This window comes from Geotrypetes seraphini, chromosome 6 (genome assembly GCF_902459505.1).
Source record: "Geotrypetes seraphini chromosome 6, aGeoSer1.1, whole genome shotgun sequence".
NCBI lineage: Eukaryota > Metazoa > Chordata > Amphibia > Gymnophiona > Dermophiidae > Geotrypetes > Geotrypetes seraphini.
Window position 1 is genome coordinate 227,656,083 of NC_047089.1, and position 24,483 is coordinate 227,680,565.

The 24,483-nt window shown below is 43.4% G+C and overlaps 1 protein-coding gene across 1 annotated transcript in view; it reads left to right on the forward strand.

The window, feature by feature from the left end:
- Window positions 1–7,214, forward strand: part of SOD1 (superoxide dismutase 1) — a 32,596-nt gene extending 25,382 nt beyond the window's left edge. The window contains exons 3-5 of the mRNA XM_033949903.1: window positions 5,138–5,207; window positions 5,895–6,012; window positions 6,832–7,214. Coding sequence (XP_033805794.1) covers window positions 5,138–5,207; window positions 5,895–6,012; window positions 6,832–6,942 — 299 coding nt within the window. The 3' untranslated portion in view covers window positions 6,943–7,214. The remainder of the gene's footprint in view (window positions 1–5,137; window positions 5,208–5,894; window positions 6,013–6,831) is intronic.
- Window positions 7,215–24,483: the final 17,269 nt, after the last annotated feature.

The window sequence follows — 24,483 nt, forward strand, 5'->3', positions numbered from 1 at the left end:
TACTCATATCCCCATTCATCCAGCTTTTCGCAAGTACCTCAGATTCCAAGTAGGAAATCTTCATCTTCAGTACAGAGTTCTCCCCTTCGGACTGGCTTCTTCCCCCAGAGTTTTCACAAAATGCCTTGTGGTTGTAGCTGCAGCTCTTCGCAACCAGGGTCTCCAAGTATTTCCATACCTAGACGACTGGCTCATCAAGGCTCCCTCTCTTTCAGGGGTTATTGTAGCGACCCAACAGACTATTCTCTTTCTTCAAAGTCTGGGATTTCACATCAATTTTCCCAAATCTCAACTGACTCCTTCTCAGTCTCTCCAGTTCATAGGAGCAACTCTGGACACTATCAATCTGAGAGCATACCTTCCACAACCACGTCAGGATGCACTCCTTCAAATTTCTCAACAATTCTTCCAACTTTCCACTATTCCAGCAAGAAAAATTATGGTTCTGCTAGGTCACATGGCCTCTACAGTTCATGTGGTTCCTTTTGCCAGGCTTCATCTTCGCATTCCTCAATGGACACTGGCATCTCAATGGCAACAATCAGTGGATCCACCAACTCGACTAATTTCCATCACTCCTTCATTAAAGAAGTCTCTCCGTTGGTGGATGCTCTCTTTAAATCTTTCAAGAGGTTTAATGTTTTACCCTCTTCCTCATCAGAAGGTCCTCACAACCGACTCGTCAATGTATGCATGGGGAGCCCATGTGGACGGTCTTTGCACTCAAGGGCTCTGGACCCAAGCAGACCGGAGGTGTCCTATAAATCTGTTGGAACTCAGAGCGATATTCTATGCTCTCAAAGCTTTTCAGCATCTACTTCACGACATGGTAATTCTAGTACGTACCGACAACCAAGTAGCCATGTATTATGTAAACAAACAGGGAGGGACGGGATCTCACTCCCTCTGTCAAGAGGCTCTGAAATTGTGGCAGTGGGCGATTCTCCACAACATCTTCCTCAGAGCAGTGTACATTCAGGGTCAGCACAACTGTTTGGCGGACAAATTGAGTCGTCTTCTACAACCTCACGAATGGGCACTCAATTCTCCTACTCTTCGCCAAATTTTTGCTCGTTGGGGGACACCGCAGATAGATCTGTTTGCGTCACCTCTCAACTTCAAACTGCCTCAATTTTGCTCCCGCATCTATACTCCTCAACGTCTCGAAGTGGATGCGTTTCTACTGGACTGGAGGAATCAGTTCCTTTATGCTTTTCCTCCGTTTCCTCTGATTCTCAAGACTCTAGTCAAGTTGAAGTCAGACCATGCCACCATGATTCTGATAGCTCCTCGGTGGCCCAGGCAACCTTGGTTCTCCCTTCTACTTCAACTCAGCACCAGGGAGCCTCTACTTCTACCAATATTTCCTTCTCTACTCACGCAGAATCAAGGATCTTTGCTTCATCCCAATCTACAGTCTCTACATTTGACAGCTTGGTACCTTTCTATTTAACAGACCTTTCTCAATTTTCTCCGTCTGTACAAGATATTTTACTTGCTTCCAGAAAACCATCAACTAGACAATGTTATGGTCAAAAGTGGACGAGATTCTCTGCTTGGTGTTCTACACATAATTTACCACCCAGATCTGCTTCATTGACATCAGTTCTGGACTATTTACTTCATTTATCACAATCTGGACTTCAGACTACATCTATTCGAGTCCATCTTAGTGCTATAGCTGCTTTTCATCAGACTTTGGATGGAAAATCCCTTTCTGCACATCCTATGATTTCTCGTTTTATGAAAGGACTTCTCAATCTCCATCCTCCTCTTAAACCACCTCCTGTGGTTTGGGATCTCAATGTTGTTTTGGCTCAACTTATGAAATCTCCTTTTGAACCACTTGACAAAGCTCATCTCAAGTATCTCACTTGGAAAGCTGTTTTCCTGATCGCCCTCACTTCTGCTCGACGTGTCAGTGAGTTACAGGCGCTAGTGGCTGATCCACCTTTCACAGTTTTTCACCATGACAAGGTTGTTCTCCGTACTCATCCTAAATTCTTGCCTAAAGTCGTTTCAGAATTTCACATCAATCAGTCTATTGTTCTACCTGTATTTTTTCCAAAGCCTCACTCTCACCCAGGAGAGGCGGCTCTTCATACCTTGGACTGTAAACGTGCTTTGGCTTTCTACCTGCAACGCACTCAGATTCACAGAACGTCTCCTCAACTTTTCATATCCTTTGATCCAAACAGGTTGGGTCGTCCTATATCGAAGCGTACCATCTCCAACTGGATGGCTGCTTGCATTTCTTTTTGTTATGCTCAGGCTGGTCTTCCTCTACAAGGTCGAGTGACGGGCCATAAAGTTAGAGCTATGGCGGCATCTGTAGCTTTCCTCCGATCAACTCCTATTGAGGAAATCTGCAAGGCTGCCACTTGGTCCTCGGTTCATACTTTCACCTCTCATTATTGTCTGGATACTTTATCCAGGAGGGATGGCCATTTTGGCCAATCTGTTTTGCAAAATCTTTTTTCTTAAATTGCCAACTTCCCTCCATCCCTTTTTACTTAGCTTGGAGGTCACCCATATGTGGGAATATGCTGCCTGCTTGTCCTGGGATAAAGCACAGTTACTTACCGTAACAGTTGTTATCCAGGGACAGCAGGCAGATATTCCCACAACCCTCCCACCTCCCCTGGTTGGCTTCTTGGCTAGGTATCTGAACTGAGGATCCTCTCAGGAGATGCGCCCCCTAGTTCGGGCGGGAAGGCACGCGCGCAGGCGCGGTGCAGCACTCGAAAGTTCGAGATCTTCAAGCAAGTTTGTTTTCGAGGCTGTCCGCTGCGGGGCTCCGTCGGTGACGTGACCCATATGTGGGAATATCTGCCTGCTGTCCCTGGATAACAACTGTTACGGTAAGTAACTGTGCTTTCCTCATCTTCTCATTCAATTCCTTCCATCCACTGTCTGCTTTATCTCAGTGTCTTCCATTTTCTCTGTAATTGTACCTCTCCCTTCCATCTTTCCCTCCACACCCTCCCCCAATTGGTCTGGCACCCATCTTCTTCTCTCCACTTCTCCCACAGTCTGGCATCTATCTTCTTCTCTTCCAGCGTCTTCTCCCCACTCTTTCATATTTCCCTTCAGCGTCTGTTCCTCTCCATCCCCCTTCAGCGTCTGTTCCATTCCTTTCCATCACCACCCTTCCCTCTTGCCACCCCCTTCAGCGTCTGTCCTTTCTACCGCCCTTCAGCACCCCTTGCGCGGTCTGACCATCTCCCTCCCTCCCTCTTACCTTCGTAACGCGTTACAATGTAATTTGTGCAAGCTGCCGGAGCCTGCGAGCTTGGTCCCCATCCCTTCCCCACAAACCATCTGAACCCATCTGCACAAATCATCTCGCTTCTGTGTTCCTATTTTCCCCATTTCTAATAGCTCCCCTCTGTATCTGGCATTGCCCTCCCCCCTGTGTCCATATACCCTCCCCATGTATGACCCTTTTATGTCTCTGTCCCTATGCCCCCATGCACATAATTTCACCTCTGTTTCTGTTACCTTCCTGTGTCCAGATTTCCCCTCTCTTCCTCTTCCACACCAATGTGTCTCTTCTCTCCAACCCCATCTAGCTTATTTTCCTCTTTCTTCCCCCCCTCCCCCCGCTTCCAGCATCTGGCTCACCTGCCTGTCCTCTTCTTTGTTTCCTGCTGTGGGTTTTTTTTATTATTATTCTTTATTCCTTTTTAATCATTCAACAAGTGTACAAGAAAAATCTTACATAGGCTCAAAAACAACACTTGATAAATCCATCAAGACAATAACAAACCCATAACCCACTCTCCCTCCCAACTCCCTCCTTCTTTAATATTTCTTTCCCTCTTCATCCCCTTGGCCCAGCATCTCTTTCCCTTTCACTCCTGCCTTTCAAGTGTGAGGGAACACGCGCGATCACAGATCGTGCGGTTCAGCAACCCCTCCCGCCCGATTGCCGCATCCTGCCATCTCCCTTCCTCCACTGCTGAATTTAATTCTTCTACCAGCGGCACGTTTTCAATAAGTCACGCGAGGCTGCTTGAGTTGTTGAATCTTCTCCTCTGTCGCAACTGGACCCAGGAAGTTGCATCGGAGGAGAAGATTCAACAACTCAAGCAGCCGTGCGTGCGAGACTTATTGAAAGCGTGCTGCTGGCTGAAGAATTAAATTCGGCACCTAAGGTGAGGTGGAGGGAGGGAGATGGCAGGATGCGGCGATCGGGTGGGGATGCTGGACCGCGCAATCCGTGCTTCCTTCACTGCGGAGTCAAGACCATTCATCACTCCACGGGGCAGTGAATGGCCTTGTCCCTGCAGCGACCATTATTTTTTCTCTCCCCGTTTTGGCGGGTTACCAGCAGCTAGCCGCGGGTAACAACCACCGTGTCATTCTCTAGTAGAGGCCACCAGTCAACCTTGGAGCTGATCATCGAATCACATTTCAGCCTTATTGAAGAGCAACAAACAAAATTGTTGCACAACCACAAAGGATATGCCATGAAAAAGTAATAACCAAGCATACAGTGGTACTGAAGGTTCTGATTAAAACAGAGCCTTAGAACTGAAGGTGTAGACTCCACTACAATTTCCATATAATTTCTTCCCCATTCTATGGAATTCTGTTCAACATGTCATTCACTTCTTCGTAGATTTAACGCACGCACCACTTCCAGAGTTTAGTCTACTTTGACAGACCTTTCCAGCTTAGCCCAAGACATGACATCGGTCATGAATTTTCAACTCTATTTTCTCCTTAATCTATCACCACCACCCTTTTCTACAAGAAATAGCTAGGGACTCACGAAGTGTGACTACATCTCCCCTGCTTGTCTCCGGAGAAAGTGAAGTTGCTTACCTGTAATGGTGGATCTCCGTAGACAGCAGGGGAATGTAGTCACACTTACCCTCCCTCCTTCCCCTTTTGGCAGAACCTATCCCACTTTGAGTGACAATTTATGCAAACCTAGCTGTTCTGTGAGAACCAGCATCGTTGCTCCGTGCAATACACAACTTGCGCAACTAAAGGAAGCTCGGATTTATAAAAGTGGGCCGGAGGATGGAGATTTTGAATATCTGTCTGGGGTGTAGAAAAGGTAGTTGTGGCTGTGGCTCTGATTTTGTTCTTAAACCTAATTACAGGTGTGTCCCTTTCTCATTTGTAGGATGTGTCAGTGCTGGCCCTCACTTTAATCCTGAAAAGAAAAATCATGGTGCCCCAGGTGATAAGGAGAGGTAAGTTTGATATACATGGACTTTTAAAGGTTTGGTTATGGCTGAGGACTAGCCAACCTCCATGATGGCAAATTCTCTTCAGGTTTACTGTTAAGTCTGTTCTGGAGACAGATGCTTTTATTCCTGGTTTTAATGTAACTGAATTGTAAGATTTCTGTGCTTTCTTTTTTTTTTTTTTAAATTCTTTATTCATTTTCAATCTTACATCAAGTGTACAAACAATACACTTAATACATCACTTGACAATCTTTCAAATTTATCTTACAATACATAAAATTACCACCCTCCCCTCCCATCATTCCTCTATTATTTTCCCAATATGAATAATATTTTATTTTTATTTAAGATTTCTGTGTTTTAATTCTCACATAAATTGTACCTCTAAGCTTTTTTCCAAGCTCCTACAAAATTGTTCATTTAGTGCAGTCACTTAAACATCCTTATTTTAAGATAATTATAAAAAAGTATCAGAATGATACGTGTAAATGATAGCAAATTAGATGTTTTCAAAGGCAGAGGATGTGATAAGCTGACTTTATAAGCACGTGCTTCTGATGTTAAGTGGACACTTAACAATTAGGATTTAATGTTTAGGGCTCACTGCTTACTGATAGCTATTCTGAATTTTTTAATGTAATGATGTAGCTTCTGACTCTTTGTTCTAATGCTGCTTTTTGTTAACGGCAGGCATGTTGGTGATCTTGGTAATATAACTGCTGATGAGAATGGGGTTGCAGAATTTGTATTTTCCGACAGCATGATTTCTTTGGAAGGGGCCCATTCTATTATTGGGCGTACCATGGTGGTAAGTACTCTCCCTGCTGTATATGAATTAGCCATCGTTTTAATATGCGATTTCAGTAGTCGTATTTAGGCCTAGGCCTGAGCCTTAAGTCACAAGCATGTTAACAAGGAAACAATGCTCTCCACCTGTAGTCTTTGAATTCTCAGTTGCTATTTGTACGTATGTTCCGTTCACAAGATGAGGACTTGCTTTCACTACATGGGTTTCCTGAGCAGCACAAATCAGGGCTGGAGGTGAGATGAACTTGCCCTTATTTCTATATCGTGCAGAAGTACTACCAGTGGCTGTGTAGTAGTTAGGTGGAGCAGAGCTGGGTGCTGACTAGAGAATGACACAGTAACCCACTGGAATGGGGGAAGAAATCGACTAGCTGTCGTGAGTTCGGGGACAAGGCCGTTCACCGCCCCGTAGAGCGATAGTGGAAAGGGATATTTGTGAGGGGGAGGAGAGGGGGAGACGAGGGTTTTGTTGATTCTTGCTCTGTATTTGTGTTATAAAGTGTCAATTGTACAGAATATTGTTTCTTTTTATACTTTAATAAAATGTTCAGTATAAAATCATAACTATTCAAGGCTTGTGTGGATGGTGATCAGATGGTTTGCGGGGGATGGAGACAAACTTTTTCCCCTGTGTCATTCTCTAGTGCTGACTGCTTCAGCTAACTGGGCAGTATTTCAAATTCATAGGTGTTTATAGGCCACTGAACACATTTTCTGTTTGCTGTATGTGACAAGCAATATCTTAACTTGATTTACTAAGTAGAATGAAGCTTTTTTTTTTTTTCTCTCTCTCTCTAACATTGGCTTGTTTCTTCCAAAGGTTCATGAAAAGCATGATGACCTGGGAAAAGGTGAAAATGATGAGAGTCTGGTGACTGGAAATGCCGGAGGTCGCTTGGCATGTGGTGTTATTGGGATAGCATCATCCTGAATGGTCCAGCTTTTTCACGTGCTGTACTGAAGTTACCTACCATAAAAAATCAGCCCATTTCCATAATCGGAAGTGTTGCATAGCGGAGACATATTCCAGTCTAGTAAACTGAGCTATGACTCTGCTTTAAAAAAAAAATCAGAAAGGCTAGTCTGTTCTATTGCCTAATTGTTTGTAGAGTTACCTTTTCTGTTCAATGCCAAGTGTGTAAATGTTTATATCACTTTGTATGGCTAAAATGTTCATCTGGGTAAAATTTCTTTCCTTACTAACATGTTGTTGGGTTTTTTTGTTGGGTTGTGGGTTTTTTTTTTGTTTGTTTGTTTGTTTTGCTTGTGGCATTGTTGTGCTACATTGGATCCCCCTCACTTTGCTATCCTGTCACTTTAAGTTAGATTTAACATTTCTGATACAAGGCACAGCCTTCAGCTTGAAAAGTAAAGGTGGGGGTTTTTTAATGGAGGAGGAGGCTAATTTGTGTATACAGTGGAACCTCGGTTTGCGAGTAACCCGGATTGCGAGTGTTTTGCAAGACGAGCAAAGCACCCCCGTGCTGAAAGCGGCATACGCCCGCCCTTCCTCCCAAGCACTTGGTCCTTACCCCTTCTGCTCGTTGTAAGTGTGAATGCGAGCTCCCGCCTCTTGCCTGGGCTGGGCCTTGAGCATCTGCACATGATCAAGGCCTTCTGGCTCTCGTTTTCTCGGAGAGAACGAGAGCCAGGCGGCCTTGAGCATGTGCAGATGCTCAAGGCCCAGCCCAGGCAAGAGGCAGGCGCTCACATTCACACTTGCAACGAGCAGAAGGGGTAAGGACCAAGTGCTTGGGAGGAGGGGCGGGCGGATGCTGCTTTCAGCACAGGGGTGCTTTGCGGTTCTCGTGGGGGGGGGGGTTGCGATGCCGGTTCGGGGGGGTGTGATGCCAGTTAGAGCGGGGGGAGGGGGTGATGGAGCAGCGCCGGTAGCCGCGGGGGGTTGGTGGAACGAATTGTTCAAGTTTCCATTATCTTCTATGGGGAAAGTTGCTTTGATATACGAGTGTTTTGGTTTAAGAGTATGCTTCTGGAACGAATTATGCTCTTAAACTAAGGTATCACTGTATAACAAATAACACATACCTGCGCTCATTATGAAAATTTTTAAGCTAGGGTTGTCTAGGAATAAAAACTAAAGTTGGAAAAACTGCCAGTTGAAGTTTTTTCACATGAATTTTGATTGTGCTTGGTCAGAAAATCAATTTTAAAAAAGGTAAAGCCTATCTTGGTGTCCCTCAAAGCCCCAGATTCCATAACGCTGTTTTTTAAAAAAAAATTCTTATTTTTGCTTAATGGAACAAATTTCTTGGTATTATAGATATAACTTTTTTTGTTTTCACACTTGGCAATGATACATTGATAAAAAGACACTTTCCAAAAAAAATCTAGCAGTGCTTTATTATGGAAAACAGAAATTGAATATACTTCGCTTCAAAGTTTTTGAACACACCAGTGCCAGTTTTCAAGAAGGTAAACAAAAGCGCATCACTGGGAGACTTGGTTGCATCTGAATTGCATTTTCCTGTTTCATACTCTTTTATTACCAATGAATGGTTGGAAAGCCAGTGGCCAGGTGGTCTGAAGATCCAAACTTCCATGCTGCTGAACAGTTTGTGAACACAGGAAGGTAGTTAACAGCACAGCGGATAGCGTAGCTGGTTTTAAGAAGGGTTTGGACAATTTCCTGGAGGAAAAGTCCATAGTTTGTTATTGAGAAAGACATGGAGAAGTCACTGCTTGCCCTGGATCAGAATGTTGCTACTCTTTTTGGGTTTTGGGCAGGTACTACAGGTACTAGGGACCTGGATTGGCCACCATGAGAACGAGCCACTGGGCTTGATGGACCATTGGTATGACCCAGTAAGGCTATTATGTTCTTAACTGACTTTGCCACTGGCATCAACACAGACCAAGTACAGTGTGACACCTTGTTAAAAGAGTTAGTCAGGATAAAGTCTGCAATGCTGTTCATCTCAAGAAGACATTGAATTGTTGCGTGTTTGGCATGCCATTGGTAGATGACTACACCAAAGTGTATTAGCTATTAGCAAACTGTTAAATTACTTTTATTTTCCACAATAAAGTGCCAATATTGGAAGGTTTGTTTTAATAAAATACTGCTAGATTTTTGCTTAAAATGTCTTATCAGTGTATCATTGCTCTGTTAAGCAAAAATAAGCAAATAGTAAGAAAAACAGAGCTTTGTGTAATCAGTGGCTTTGAGCATCCCCCAGGAAATTACTTTCTGATCAAGCATAATTAATTTTGTGGGAAAAACCTCAATTTACAGTTTTTCTAACTTAGGTTTTTTTGACAACCCTAATGTTAAATGTTACTAATTAGTGTAGGAGCTGAAGCTACAGTTTGAGCTAAGATAGCTGTAGCTGGATTAGGAATTATTTGGAAAACATTACATTGTGCCGTCTCTGTTTTATATTATCAGGTAATACTTTAGCAAAACTAAACATGGTGAATGTGTATCCCAGAAGGTTGCATGTCTTGTCTCTTTGCTTCAAGAGCTTAAGTAGGGTTCTTGACACTGTTCATCTCCACTTGAATTGTGTTGAATCAAAAAGACAGATTTCTTTATACATGGGTTGTGGCCAGTTTAATTTAGCTCTGGCTCTTTGATGCAGGGTCCTGTCAGCCAGTACTTGCCTAAGGTGATATCAGAGCTGCTACACCTCTCTCCCAGCATCCAAGTATCCCTGTGTCTACTTGCCCATCCCCTGATAGTCTAGTGCAGTGTATCACAAACTGTGTCCCTCCTGAGATTTCAGGTGTGCCTCAGTACATTGGGGAAGAGGAGAGATGTTGGCGCCAGTGGACTGTCTAAAGGATGTGCCTCTCACGAAGAGAGGCTCGTCCTGTAAGCAATCTCCCAATGCTGCCCTTCTCTCCAGTGCAAGGGCCTTAGTGCATGCGCTAACATCAGACCGACATCAGTGCACTTCTGAGAGTCTCAAGCCGGGGAACATAAGCAGTGCCTCTGCTGGGTCAGACCAGAGGTCCATCATGCCTAGTCCGCTCGCGCGGCGGCCCATCAGGTCCAGGACCTGTATAGTAATCCTCTATCTATACCCTACTATCCCATTTTCCTTCAGGAAATTATCTAATCCCTTCTTGAACCCCAATACCATACTCTGTCCTATCACAGCCTTTGGAAGCGCATTCCAGGTGTCCACCACCCTTTGGGTGAAGAAGAACTTCCTAGCATTGGTTCTGAATTTGTCCCCTCTTAATTTTTCTAAATGCCCTCTTGTTCTTGTAGTTTTCAAAAGTTTGAAGAAAATGTCTCTCTCCACTTTCTCTATGCCCTTCATGATCTTGTAAGTCTCGATCATGTCCCCTCTAAACCTCCGCTTTTCCAGGGAAAAGAGCCCCAGTTTCTCTAATCTTTCAGCATATGAAAGGTTTTTCATACCTTTTATCATTCAAGTCGGTCTTTTCTGAACCCTCTCAAGTATTGCCATATTCTTCTTAAGGTACGGCGACCAATATTGGACGCAGTACTCCAGATGCGGGTGCACCATCGCCCGATACAACAGCAGGAAAACTTCTTTCGTTCTGGTTGTAATACCTTTCTTGATAATACCTAGCATTCTATTCGCCGCCTTAGAGGCCGCTGCGCACTGTGCCGACGGCTTCATTGTCTTGTCCACTATTACCCCCAAGGTTTAGTGTGTCCCGGCTCAAAAAAGTTTGTGAGACACTGGTCTAGAGGGTGCTCAAGGAACCTCACTTGTTCCTGCCTTTAGTGGCTTAAGCAACATAATGGCTGCTAATAGCCGTAGTCAACTGTACTATTCCTAAAATTGGCTGCTACTGTGAAGGTTATAGCAACTGTTTTGCTGCTAGTGGCTGGCTAGGGCCAGGAGGAAGTTGGATTTATTCCTTCCTTGATCATATACTGCAGCATAAGGGATGGTCAGATAGGGCTGCCTGAGGAAAGACCAGTTCACAGTGGTAGCCCGGCAATAGCGCACAGGACAATTGCGCCCTGACAATTCCGCTTCTTCAAATGTGTGCACTGACAAGTGCATGCATGAATTTTTTGGCTCAATTGTAAGTGTAGTGGGGGGGGGGGGTTTAACAGGAATCTTCAATGTGGGCTTCCCCCTGCACGAGAGTGCGATTGTAGTGGGGGGGGTTACCCCACACACAGCCTCTCAGAGCAGAAACGGGAAGGCTTTGGGTGGAGAGTGAGTTTTAAGTGTATTGAGGGGGTCCCCCAACCCCCCCCCCTCAGCACAAATGGGAAGGCATGGGGGGTGGTGCACATTTGTTCTGCACGCAAATGTCAGGGCAGAATTTTTGGCACAATGTCCTGCGTGCATTTGAAGGGTCACCGTTTACAGCTGTGCAGATGCAGCAGGCATTCAGTGCCAGTACCTGTATATTTAAGAGTGTGTCTGTGCTATGCATGTGCTGGCAGCTGTATAACAGCTGCCTCATTCCTGTCCTTTGTTAAAATCCTCTCCTGCCTGGTCTGTTTCCTCTAATGTTACACCATACCTTCTCTATTAGCCCTAGCTATGACTCTGCTGCCAGGGTATCTATCAGCATTCAGCTATGTCTAGGATTTCCTAGCTTTTACTTGGTCCTAAGAAGCCATGCTAACTACACCCGAGGAGGGGCAGGTAAGGTAACCTAACATGAGCTGGATTTTGATTTTGCAAGTTTTTTTTTTTTTTATCCTCTTAAAATACTTATCCCAGGACAAACAGGCAGGTATTCTCACATATGGGTGACGTCATCCGACGGAGCCCTGATTCGGATGCCTCACAGGCAGACTTGCTTGAAGAAACTAGAAGTTTTGAGTCGCCTGCACCGCGCATGCGCGAGTGCCTTCCCGCCCAGCACAGGGCGTGTCTCCTCAATTCTTAGTTTTCCGCGGAGCTGAGAAATCCGTCTTTGACTCTGTATTCAACTTCGTTCACTTTTTGCCTTCTCTACAACTGCAGTTGGTGTATTTTCTTCACGAATCGCTGTTTTATTTTGTTTTATTTAGTTTAAAAAAAAAAAATTATTTTCATCTTCTGTCTGTTCTCCGGGACGGGCCATTCGGCCGCAGCCATAGAAACATAGAAATAGACGGCAGATAAGGGCCCACGGCCCATCTAGTCTGCCCACCTTAATGTCCCTCCCCTACCTTTGCCCTGTGAAGAGATCCCATGTGCCGATCCCATTTGGCCTTAAAATCAGGCACGCTGCTGGCCTCAATCACCTGTAGTGGAAGACTATTCCAGCGATCAACCACTCTTTCAGTGAAAAAGAATTTCCTGGTGTCACCTCGTAGTTTCCCACCCCTGATTTTCAACGGATGCCCTCTTGTTGTCATGGGACCCTTGAAAAAGAAGATATCTTCCTCCGCCTCGATGCGGCCCGTAAGATACTTGAACGTCTCGATCATGTCCCCCCTCTCTCTGCGCTCCTCGAGCGAGTATAGCTGTAATTTGTCAAGCCGTTTTTCGTATGGTAGATCCTTGAGTCCCGAGACCATCCAGGTGGCCATTCTTTGCACCGACTCCAGTCTCAGCACATCCTTGCGATAATGCGGCCTCCAGAATTGCACACAGTATTCCAGGTGGGGCCTCACCATGGATCTATACAATGGCATAATGACTTCCGCCTTACGACTGACGAAACCCCTTCTTATGCAGCCCATGATTTGTCTTGCCTTGGACGAAGCCTGCTCCACTTGATTGGCAGACTTCATGTCCTCACTGACGATTACCCCCAACCTCACTGACGATTACCCCCATTACAGCCCATGAGATTCGACTTTGCAGCGGCTATTTTTCGGCCTATGTCCCGGCCTGCTACAGGCTTTAAGAAGTGTAGCAAGTGTCGGCGCGCGATCTCTTATCACAGACCCTCACAGACGCTGTCTCAAGTGCCTTGGGCCTAAATATCCCAGGTTGTGCCTGCCTTGCCAAACACTTCAGCCTCGTGCTTTTAAGTGTCGTTGCATTCTGGTGGACAAGCTCTTCGAGATGGAGTCTTCGACTGATCCCTCGACTTCGAAGGCGTCTCCGGCCTCAACTTCCTTCTGCGCCTCCTGCTTCCACCTCGAGCCTCATCAAACCTTCCTCGTTTGCAGCGGCTTTTGCTTCGACGTCATCTGCTATATCTTCCCCTGTTTCCTCAGGTCAGATAGCTCAGCAGTCGGATCCACCGGTGGTGATTAAAATGTCTAAGACTACTAAGTCGAAACACACTCATACTGCCTCGAAGGAACATCCAGCCAAGGCAGGTGGTCCGGTTTCAGACACAGATCCATCCTTGCCGGCTTCTTTCCAGACCATATTAGAGAAGCAGTTTCTTCAGTACCTTACTATTATGGGTCCTAAACTGCTTCCTATTATCCTGCCTGGGCATTCAGCAGACTTCCGTGAGGTCAAGCCGCTTCCTATGTCCCAGTTGGAGTCGCACTCTTTGCAGGGAGCAGAGTCTCTGCGAGTGTCTGGTCTGCCATCCAAGCACGAAAATCAAGGAGCAGAGTCTTTGCGAGTGCATCGAAGTTTCTCCTCCAAGCCTCTGGAGCTTCGATCTACAGCCTCTAGTCCTATTCATACATTGGCATTGGCTGCTTCCGTCTCCGAGGTGAAATTTCCTCGATCCTCAAGATCTGGTTCTAGACACAGTTCTCTCACCATCGTTCGAGGCCTTCATCGAGGTATTCTTTCAGGCATCGTTCTTCGCAGGATAAACCATCTTCCTAGAAGCCTTGCTCTACTCCAACCTCGACCAGACCACCCACCGACTCCTCATTCGAGGTCTCTGATGCCGGACCTTGAGGATATTCCGGTCTCGATTGCCTCGTCCAAGTCACCGGGTTCCGATGAGACTTTTTTCCGTGCTGAAGCTTCTTCTTCGACACATGCTGCCTCGACGTCCTCGAGTCCTTCTCGAGACAAGGCATTGCCAGATCAGCTATCTTTCTCGTCTTTTCTGCGACAGATGGCTGTAGACTTGGATGTACAATTGGATACTAAGGAATATCTCGAAGTCATGCATCTTCCTCAGCCTCCGGCAGAGTGTCTCAAGCTTCTGCTTCATAAGCTTTTGAAACAGACTTTTGCTCGATGCATGGAGACTCCCTTTTCCATGCCAGTAGTTCCAGGAAAATTGGACTCGAGTTATACGACGGTGCATCGCAAGGGATTTGACAACTCAGTTATCTCATCAATCCTTGCTAGTTGAATCTTCCTTGAAGAGATCCCATCCTTCCAAGGTCTATGCCACAGTCCCTCCTGGAAGGGAGGGGAAAACTATGGACAAATTTGGACGTTGCATCTACCAGAATGCTATGATGTCCTCTAAAGTCCTCAATTATAATTTTTATTTCATCACTTATTTTGAATTTCTTCTTTCTCTTCTACCCAAGTTTTTGGCTTATATGGATAACTACAGGCATTTTGAGTTTCAAGAAGTCATTGCTTCTTTCTCTCAGTTATGTCTCCATCTCCTGCAATCGTCATACAATGCCTCTTGAGTTATCTGCCCGAGCGGCTGCTTGCTCTGTGGCTATGTGTCGTGTTGCATGGCTTCGTACCATTGACATGGACCCTAACCTTTAAGACCGCCTGGCTAACATTCCTTGTCAAGGCAACGACCTCTTTGACGAGTCAATCGAGGCAGCCACTAAAAAATTATCTGACCATGAAAAATCATTTGCTTCAATCGTCAGACCTAAACCAAATCCTGCTCCTGCCAAGCCTGTACACCCTGCTGTTATCTATCAAAGGCGTTTTGCTCCAAAGACGGCTCCTTATACTCGCCCTCCTCTGAAAAAACAGCAACCTCAGAAGCAACAGAAATCCCAACCTTCTGCTGCACATAAGGCTTCTCAGCCTTTTTGACTGTTTACAGCAGAGCATAACCTCCACCGTTCTGTCTCTGTCCCCTTTTCCCCCTATAGGAGGTCATCTCCATCATTTTTACAACCGATGGACGTTAATTATATCCGACCTCTGGGAGCTTACCATCATCAGGGAAGGATACTCTCTTCATTTCACTCAGGTTCCACCAGAGCTTCCTCCAAAAGAGTATCCTTCAATCCGTCCCAGACTGCCCTTCTTCAGGAAGCTCAATCTCTGCTTCATCTCCGTGCCATCGAACCGGTTCCCTTGGAACAGCAGAACAGGGGTTTTTACTCCCGTTACTTCCTTGTTCCGAAGAAGACGGGCGATCTGCGACCCATTCTGGATCTTGGGGCTCTCTAACAAATTTCTAGTCAAAGAAAAGTTTTGAATGTTGTCCCTAGCATCCCTTTATCCCCTTCTCGAGCAGAACGACTGGTTATGCTCTCTGAATCTCAAGTAGGCCTACATTCACATTCCCATTCATCCGGCCTCCCGTCAATACCTCAGATTTCGGGTGGGGAATCTGCATTATCAATACAGATTTCTGCCCTTTGGCCTGGCCTCGTCTCCCAGAGTGTTCACCAAGTGCCTGGTAGTGATAGTAGCAGCTCTAAGAAATCATGGTCTTCAGGTATTTCCTTACCTCGATGACCGGCTCATCAAAGATTCCACATCTCAAGGGGTTATTGTAGCGACCCAACGGACTATGTGGTTCCTACAAAGTTTGGGATTCGAAATCAACTTTCCCAAATCCCAACTTCAGCCCTCACAGAATCTACAATTCATTGGAGCTGTTCTAGACACTGTCCAACTCGGAGCATTTATTCCGCAACAACGTCTGGAAGCTCTTCTTCAACTCTGCCACACTGTGTCTTCCTGCTCGTCCATCTCAGCGAGACACATGATGGTTCTTCTGGGTCACATGGCCTCCACAGTACATGTGACTCCTTTTGCCAGACTTCACCTCAGAATCTCTCAGTGTACCCTGGCATCTCAATGGACGCAGGTTTGCGATCCTCTTTCTCGCCACATCATAGTCATTCCTTCTTTGAAGCAGTCTCTCCGTTGGTGGATGCTTTCTTCCAATCTTTCCAGAGGCTTGCTTTTTCAAACGCCTCCTCATCAGAAAGTCCTCACGACAGACTTTTTGACCTACGCCCGGGGCGCTCATCTCGATGGTCTCTGTACTCAAGGCCCCTGGACCAGTACGGATCGTCGGTGTCATATCAATCAGTTGAAACTCAGAGCGATGCTCAGAGCTCTCCATGCTTTTCAACATCTATTTCACGACACAGTAGTCCTCGTCCGCACGGACAACCAGGTCGCCATGTATTATGTCAACAAGCAGGGAGGGACAGGGTCTGCCTCCCTTTGTCAAGAAGCTCTGGAGGTTTGGGACTGGGCAATCCGCCACAACACCTTCCTCAAAGCTGTCTACATTCAAGGGGCGAATAATTGCTTGGCGGACAACTTGAGTTGTCTCCTGCAACCTCACGAATGGACTCTCCATTCCTCGCCTCTTCACCACATTTTTTTCACAGTGGGGCACTCCACAGATAGACCTCTTTGCAGCTCCCCACAACAACAAACTGCCTCAATTCTGCTCCAGGATATATTCTCCTCACCGCCTCGAGGCAGATGCTTTTCTTCTGGAATGGATGAATCTTTTCCTCTATGCATTTCCTCCATTCCCTCTCATTCTCAAGACTCTGGTCAAATTGAAGAACGATCATGTCACCTTGATTCTAATCGCTCCTCGGTGGCCGAGACAACTCTGGTTCTCCCTTCTTCAACTCGGCAGCAGGGAGCCATACTTTCTACCAGTTTTTCTTTCTCTGCTTACACAGAGTCAAGGATCTCTGCTTCATCCCAACCTGCGGTCTCTACACCTGACAGCCTGGTACCTCTCAACATAACCCCTCTAAAATTTTGTCAATCTGTACGGGCCATTTTAGAAGCTTCTAGAAAGCTTACAACTAGACAATGCTATCACCAAAAATGGACTAGATTTTCTACATGGTGTTTTTCTCATCATAAGGAGCCTCAACATTCCTCCTTGGACTACCTGTTGCACTTATCCAATTCTGGCCTCAAGTCTACATCTATCAGAGTCCATCTCAGTGCAATTGCGGCTTTCCATCAGCTTATTGAAGGGAACCCCCTGTCTGTGGTTTCCAGATTCATGAAAGGACTTTTCAATGTCAAACCTCCTCTCAGACCACCTCCTGTGGTTTGGGACATCAATGTTGTCCTTACTCAACTCATGAAGCCTCCATTTGAACCAATGGATAAGGCTCATCTGAAGTATCTCACTTGGAAAGTGGTATTTCTCATTGCTTTCACTTTTGCTCGATGAGTCAGTGAACTGCAAGCTTTAGTCACTGACCCACCATTCACGGTGTTCCATCATGACAAAGTGGTTCTTCGTACTCATCCGAAATTCCTACCTAAAGTAGTCTCGGAATTCATCTCAACCAATCTATTGTCCTTTCAGTATTTTTTCCTAAGCCTCATTCTCACCATGGAGAATCAGCTCTTCATACTCTGGACTGTAAACGTGCTTTGGCCTTCTACTTGGAACGCACCAAACCACACAGAACTGCTCCTCAACTTTTTGTTTCTTTCAACCCCAATAAGTTGGGACATCCAATTTCTAAGCGCACCATCACCAACTGGATGGCGGCTTGTATCTCGTTCTGCTATGCCCAGGCTGGATTACCCCTTCACAGTAAAGTCACAGCCCATAAAGTCAGAGCAATGGCAGCTTCAGTAGCTTTCCTCAGATCTACACCTATTGAGGAAATGTGCAAGGCTGCTACTTGGTCCTCGTTTTATACCTTCACTTCTCACTATTGTCTGGATACTTTCTCCAGACAGGATGGACAGTTTGGTCAAACAGTATTACAAAATTTATTCTCCTAAATTGCCAACACTCCCACCATCCCATTCTGGTTAGCCTGGAGGTCACCCATATGTGAGAATACCTGCCTGCTTGTCCTGGGATAAAGCACAGTTACTTACCGTAACAGGTGTTATCCAGGGACAGCAGGCAGCTATTCTCACAACCCACCCACTTCCCCTGGTTGGCTTCTCTGCTAGCTATCTGAACTGAGGAGACGCACCCTCTGCTGGGCGTGAAGGCACTCGCTCATGCGCGGTGCGGGTGACTGGAAACTTCTAGTTTCTTCAAGCAAGTCTGCTTGTGAGGCATCCGCTTCGGGGCTCCGTCGGATGATGTCACCCATATGTGAGAATAGCTGCCTGCTGTCCTTGGATAACACCTGTTACGGTAAGTAACTGTGCTTTATGAACATGTTCTTGTCCTTTTGTGAACAGTTGGTCTTAAAATGTAGGAAGGCTTTTTCCTAGCTCCAATTTCCAGAGTCCTTAACTATCAATTATATTCAAGTGTTTGACTCTTAGCTAAAAAGCAAAGGCTTTTGGCAAATTGTAATCCATAGTGGGTTATGGTGGGTGAGCATGGGTCTTAACAGTGCATCTGATGGTTCTGTTGCCCATACTAGCAGTAGTGAGTGAGTAGCTCATCGGGGACCACTTAAGGGCTGTTTAAAAGGGGAGGGGATAGGCTCAATTATACAATATGTTGACAGTCTAAGTGTTCTCCAATAATCTCATTGAAGGAGTACAGGCTGGACTTATTCCTTTTAGGACAGTAAAGTTTATATTTGCTAGCTACCTTTGCCTTTCACCTCGGTTGAAAAATTTCTTGGGGGGGTTGTTTACAATGTCTAAATGCGATCCATATTAATACAATGGATATGACAACCAGTTGCAAGTAAAGTCTGTAAAGTATAACCACATAGGTATTAACTAAGCAATTATTTTAGCCTCAATAAGTGTCTGGGTAAGATGCTTTGAGTAGGCCCTAGCAAAGTACTTCACAAATAAAGGTAAAGGTTTGGGAGAGGGAGGTAGCATAAGTCAAAAAACAAGAGAATAGACTCACTTCTTGTGTTTGTCTCTGATATGTAGATGGAGCCATACAGTTATCTTAGTCAGGGTTGTTGTGTCCTCCAGATCACTTGCAAAATTGGGTAGGATTTTAGCTTGCTTATCTAAGGGAAAGGATACGGAGGCAGTGGTTATGTCTGGGGCTCTGCCCACCTGGTCCATGTGATTGGTATCTTCTACTGGATGATATAAACCATATGGGCCAGTTAGGTAGAGAAAGAGAGGCCCTGCCCTAACCACTGCTTTAGTGGTTAAATCAGCTAAAATCCTGCTTTGGAACTATAATATAAAAACCAATTTTTTGGGGTCCATTTCTAGGTATGAAGCTATATATAGTTTTTTTTTGCTTTGAAGCTTGTGAAATTTAGAAGTATCTTCACGTAGAAATAGTACCATTTATGTATGCAAGCTCCATCCCTTTGTGTTTGGAAAAGCTGCTGATCACAGGGCCAAGCCCTACCCTGCCTTCAGGCTACACGTGTATTCCCGTGTATAAAGGACATATTCTGTCAATGCTGAGTTTCACACAATAGGTCAAAGGGCACATAGAATGTGTCACTTGTTAGTGGTATAATGCAGCTAGATGTAGGCAATGCTGGAAGAGATGACCCCCGCTTGACAGGGCTTACAATCTATTCAAGGGTGGGGCCCTTAACAGTGAATAAAAAATTGCAGCTTATGTCAAGATTTGCAAAAGTGAATATTTCAATTTCATTCTCAATATTATTATGAATATGGTTGTCTCTGTTGCATTCCTTTCTTTCAATATAGGTCCCATGCCCTTGGTATACAGCTTCCTGCTTAAAAATATTACCTACATGCTCCTTATAGGTTCCAGTTTGCTTGTATGGGGTAATTAAATCTTTTTCTCTGTCAAGGAAAACTGCTCCAGCTTGTATAATTATTAGATTATATGAGCCCTTAGCTTTTCTTTATTTTTTAATAAATGTCTTTATTGTGTGTGGTTTTTCCAGTACAAATAACAAATATTCAGAGTACAGTAATTCAGGTTCCATAAGATATCAGCAGAAAGCAAGGAACGAAGACTCCTGTTTTTATAACAATTATTAAGCAGGAGCTGTAATAGTGGAACATTACCAAAGCAATCCTGTACAATTAGAATAACAAATCTAAAGTGCTGCTCTTAAAGGGGATATGTTTATGTTTGTGAACCTGGACTGATTTAGTGATAGCTTGCTAATTTCTGCTAGTGCCCACACCACAAATAGTCCAGCTGGCCCTTTAAGAATTAATTTTTTTTTTTTTAAAGGAAAAAAATAATTTTGTCTTTCATGTATCCTTAGGCTGTAGCTTTGGTTTTGCATGTGCATTTCCACCTTATGCAAATTAGTTCCTGGTCCACTTAAAATTAATCATGATTATGCCTATTATTTTAGCCTCAATAAGTGTCTGGGTAAGATGCTTTGAGTAGGCCCTAGCAAAGTACTTCACAAATAAAGGTAAAGGTTTGGGAGAGGGAGGTAGTGTATTATCCTATATTTACTCACAATGAGGCAAATCTATTTTCTAAATCAGTGTCTCCCAAGCTGCGTCCCACAGCACAGTAGTGTGACCTGAAGAGTTTTGGGTGTGCCATGAGAAATTCCAGAATTTTACTTTATTTTAAAAAATTCCCTTTACACTAAACATGTATGTCACGTAGGCAACAGTCTGGCACTGGTATGAGTGTCTGTGTGTGTAAGGATACTACACAAACAAGCAGCTTGCTTTGACAAAATTGGTCCCTGAAAACTAACGGTAAGTCATTTTTAGTTGTTTGTTTTTTTAATGCAGTAGTTATCCTAACTTGAGCAACAACGCAATCAAGTCTTTGTTACCATTTGGATCTTCTTATCTTTGTGAACTTGATTTTTCAGCTCCTGACAAATTAATTTTTTAAAAAAAGAGAACTGCAAATGGTGGATAGATGATGAAATGTGTGTTTGCTTGCAAACTATCGACCTGCGTTTTAGTTGCACTCAAAAACAAGCTTATCCATCACGTTGATTAGTAATTCTATTTACTTTAGTTTCATCATTATTACAATAACTCAGGTAATTTTTTTGTTGGTTTTGCTCTGTTTAGTGTGCCAGAGCTAAAAAAAAGTTTGAGTGATGCTGTTCTAAATCATGTAGTTAGGTTTCATTTTCAAAAATGGCAACAGCATTCCAGGCACCTAAACCTTCAGCTGTTTATGGTGACTCAATGATTTGCTGTTAATTGATGCCTTCTTTTAGCTACCTGTGTCTGTGTCACATTAACATGCCAGTTCACCATTTTTGGAAGTATCCCAAAAACTTGGAAACACCATATTATATCAATTGAAGCTTAATATTCTACTCAGTAAGGTTATTCTTATGTTCTTAACAATTAAAAACTTAAATTACAATCTATGAAACAAATGAGACTCTACAAGAGGACATTAATATCCCTAAGAATAAAGTTATTATTATTATTATTAACCAAGATGGGCCATATTTTCTTCACATCCTTCCATCATTTTTATCCAACCAGAATTCCTATAAGCTGTAATGTCCTACGCATATTCAATGACTTGAAATTCTAGAAGCAACGGTAAAATAACATTTAAATGCATGCCAATAAACCTACTACTCTGCCAAAGCAGATCTGTAGGAACAAGATGACTTGCACTCACGAAGAGACTGCCATAAACAAGCCATGTTGTAATCACACCAGTTTTCTAAGTTCAGCTCTCGCTCCTGGATAAAGGATGGAGCAACTTCTATGAGAAGAAAGGCTCAAAAGGTTAGATATGATAGAGGTCTACAAAATTAATGAGTAAGAGTGGAACAGGTTGCTGAGAGTCACTAGCTTACTCTTTCTAAAAGTACAAGAACTATAGGGCCTGCAATTAATTTAAGCAAGACATTTAAATCGATTCCACTTCCCAGCTAAATTTATCATGATAATATATCTATCACCTACTCTTAGAATGTTTTGCTAGGATCAAATTGTAATATTTCCTAATAAATCAGCTACTTATTGTACGGTATATATTCTTGTAAAGTTATTTTCCTCAAATGATTATTTCATCCTATAAATACACTGCAGCTGTTTTGACAATTCTGAGCGCTTGTTTTTAATTTGAGTTCAAGTCAAACTTACTGGTTGTAGTTAATTTAGTAACTTTTCTTATAAATAAGTACAATATGAGTAGTCTTCTGGGTCTCACAAAAGTAAAGAAACAAATGCATTGCACCAAGCCGGAAACTTCAGTGCCTTGACCTTTGCAGCCAGGTCCTGAGGACTACTAGCAGCTTAGATTTTCAGGAGTATGCATAAGAGGCTTACATAAAGTAGAGGTAAAAATGCACATCTTTGCATATTTATAAGGATATCATGAAAAACTGATCTGATGACCCTTGAGAACTGGCAGTGAAGCTAACATTCTACTTTTGATGTAACGGAGTTTTCCTCTCCTTCAGATAAAGCCTAACTTTAGAGCATGCTCAGGCTATATATATGCTTGCTCTACAATTGCTCTGAATAGTGTTTATACCAAAATTAAAGCAATAGTACAAGGAAAAAGAAAAATTCTTAGCCCACTTAAGGGCCCTTTTACTAAAGCTTAGCACGCACAAACAGAATTAGAGCATTCTAATTCTATTAGCACATGCTAAACTTTCGTAACATGGCTCCTTAGTTGCCAACTAAAGCAACACAAGTTTATTAAACACAAATTTTCATTTCATTCTTAAAACATACATTACCATTTAACATTGATGTTCAAAATAGTTCTTCAGGGCTGATATATCCAGCTGGTCAAAGTTGTCAGACTATCTGCACTGCTTGCAATATACAGTTGTAAAATCTTTACACCCTATCTAAAAGCTCCAGTTTAAAAACACAATAAGGAGTCCTTTAGTATTGCACACTAACAGATTTAGCACATTAACGAATTTCAAAATGTTCTAGAATGGTTTGAATTGTGCACCAATGGGAAGTTATTTTAAGATGCACTAGGCAGAATTGAGTAGCTTGAAACCTCACGAGTAACCTTTTTTTCCCATTTATTTGTTTTCATCTCCGAGCAACAGCAATTTTTGTGAAAGTGGTTCTTTTTGTGATAAACTATTTTTCATGTGTGACCTCGAGCAACGCTACAGTATGAAGTTGTTTTAAATTGGGTAAGACTGCTACAGAAATTTATGAAATGTTGGAAGTGGCTTATGAGGAACATGCCATGAGTCATGGAAGGTGTTTTGAATGGTATTCAGGCTTCAAAAGTCATGAACCAGTGGAAAATGATCCACAAACTGAAAGACCATCTGCATCAACTGATGGTGATCATGAAAATCAAGTGAGAGTTCTTGTGTGCTAATCGGCAATTAACTGTTAGAGAATTGGCAGAGGAATGCAACATTTCAACTGGTACGTGCCACAAGTCTAACAGAAGTTGGGGATGTCTCACATTACGGTAAAGTTTGTTCCATGGTTGATGACCAATGACCAGAACAACAGCGTCATGATCTGTCAGAATCTTCTTGAGCAGGCAAATTAAGACAAAACATTTCTTGATAAATTGATAACTCGTAATGAGACACGAGTCTAGTTATAATGTGGAAACCAAAGCTCAAATCTGAATGGAGAACCAAAATATCGCTAAAACTGAAAAAAGCTGAGCAAGTTCAGTCAAAGTGATGCTAACTTTTTCTTGACAGCCACAGTTTTCACTATGAATTTCTGCCACAAGGACAAACAACCAAAATTACTAGCTGAAAGCATTGAAACAACTCTGTGAGAGAATCGAGGAAGTGGCCCAAACTTTGGAGGGAGCAGTCATGGTTCCTGTAGCACGTGTCTGCTCACGCCACTATCAAAATTTATGAATTTTGCACAAAAAAACACGATGGTTCTTCCCCAACCACCTTACTCTCCTAACTTGGCCCCTGCTGACTTCTTGTTTCCTAAACTTAAATCCACACTAAGAGGAAAGCGATTCAACACCATTGAAGCATAAAGCAAAATTTGACACTACAACTTTTGGCAATTTCTGAAGATGTGTTTAAGGACTGTTTCCAGAAGTGGAAACGATGTTGGGGAAAAGTGTATATGTAGAGAAAGGGAGTACTTTGAAGGGGACCCAATTGAATAAGTTGTAAGATTGTTTAATAATTTTTTATAAAATCAGTCCTGAAACTTTTTGAACAGACCTTGTACAATGGACTGCATGGTCTTTAGCACACAGCACATGCATTAGCAAACCTTAGAAAAAGCATCCCTAAAGTAGGTGTTTCATTGTTTTTTCTTTAATTTATAATTGTTCTTGCAGGTTGACTGTAAGGTGTGCTGTATAAATAAGACAAACTGGCTTGACTGAATGTCCTCTTACTTTATTACAACAAGCACCAAGTTGCTCCATTTCAAAATATTGCCTTACTAATGCCCACCATAAAATAGAGCTCACTTATGTTCAATCACACTAGCAAAGTTGATTCAAAAACTCCTGCACAAAGGACCAAACCCTTGTATGATATGTATTTGAGGAAAGATTTAAAGATGTGACTAGAAACAACAGATAGTTATTCAAAGGTCAATATTAGAGGAAGGTTAGAAAATATCAAAGTGCTTGAATAGCCTTTGGGCACAGTTATGTCTTAAGTGGAAACAATTTGGCAAACCCCAAGATACTGCCTCAGTAAGACCAT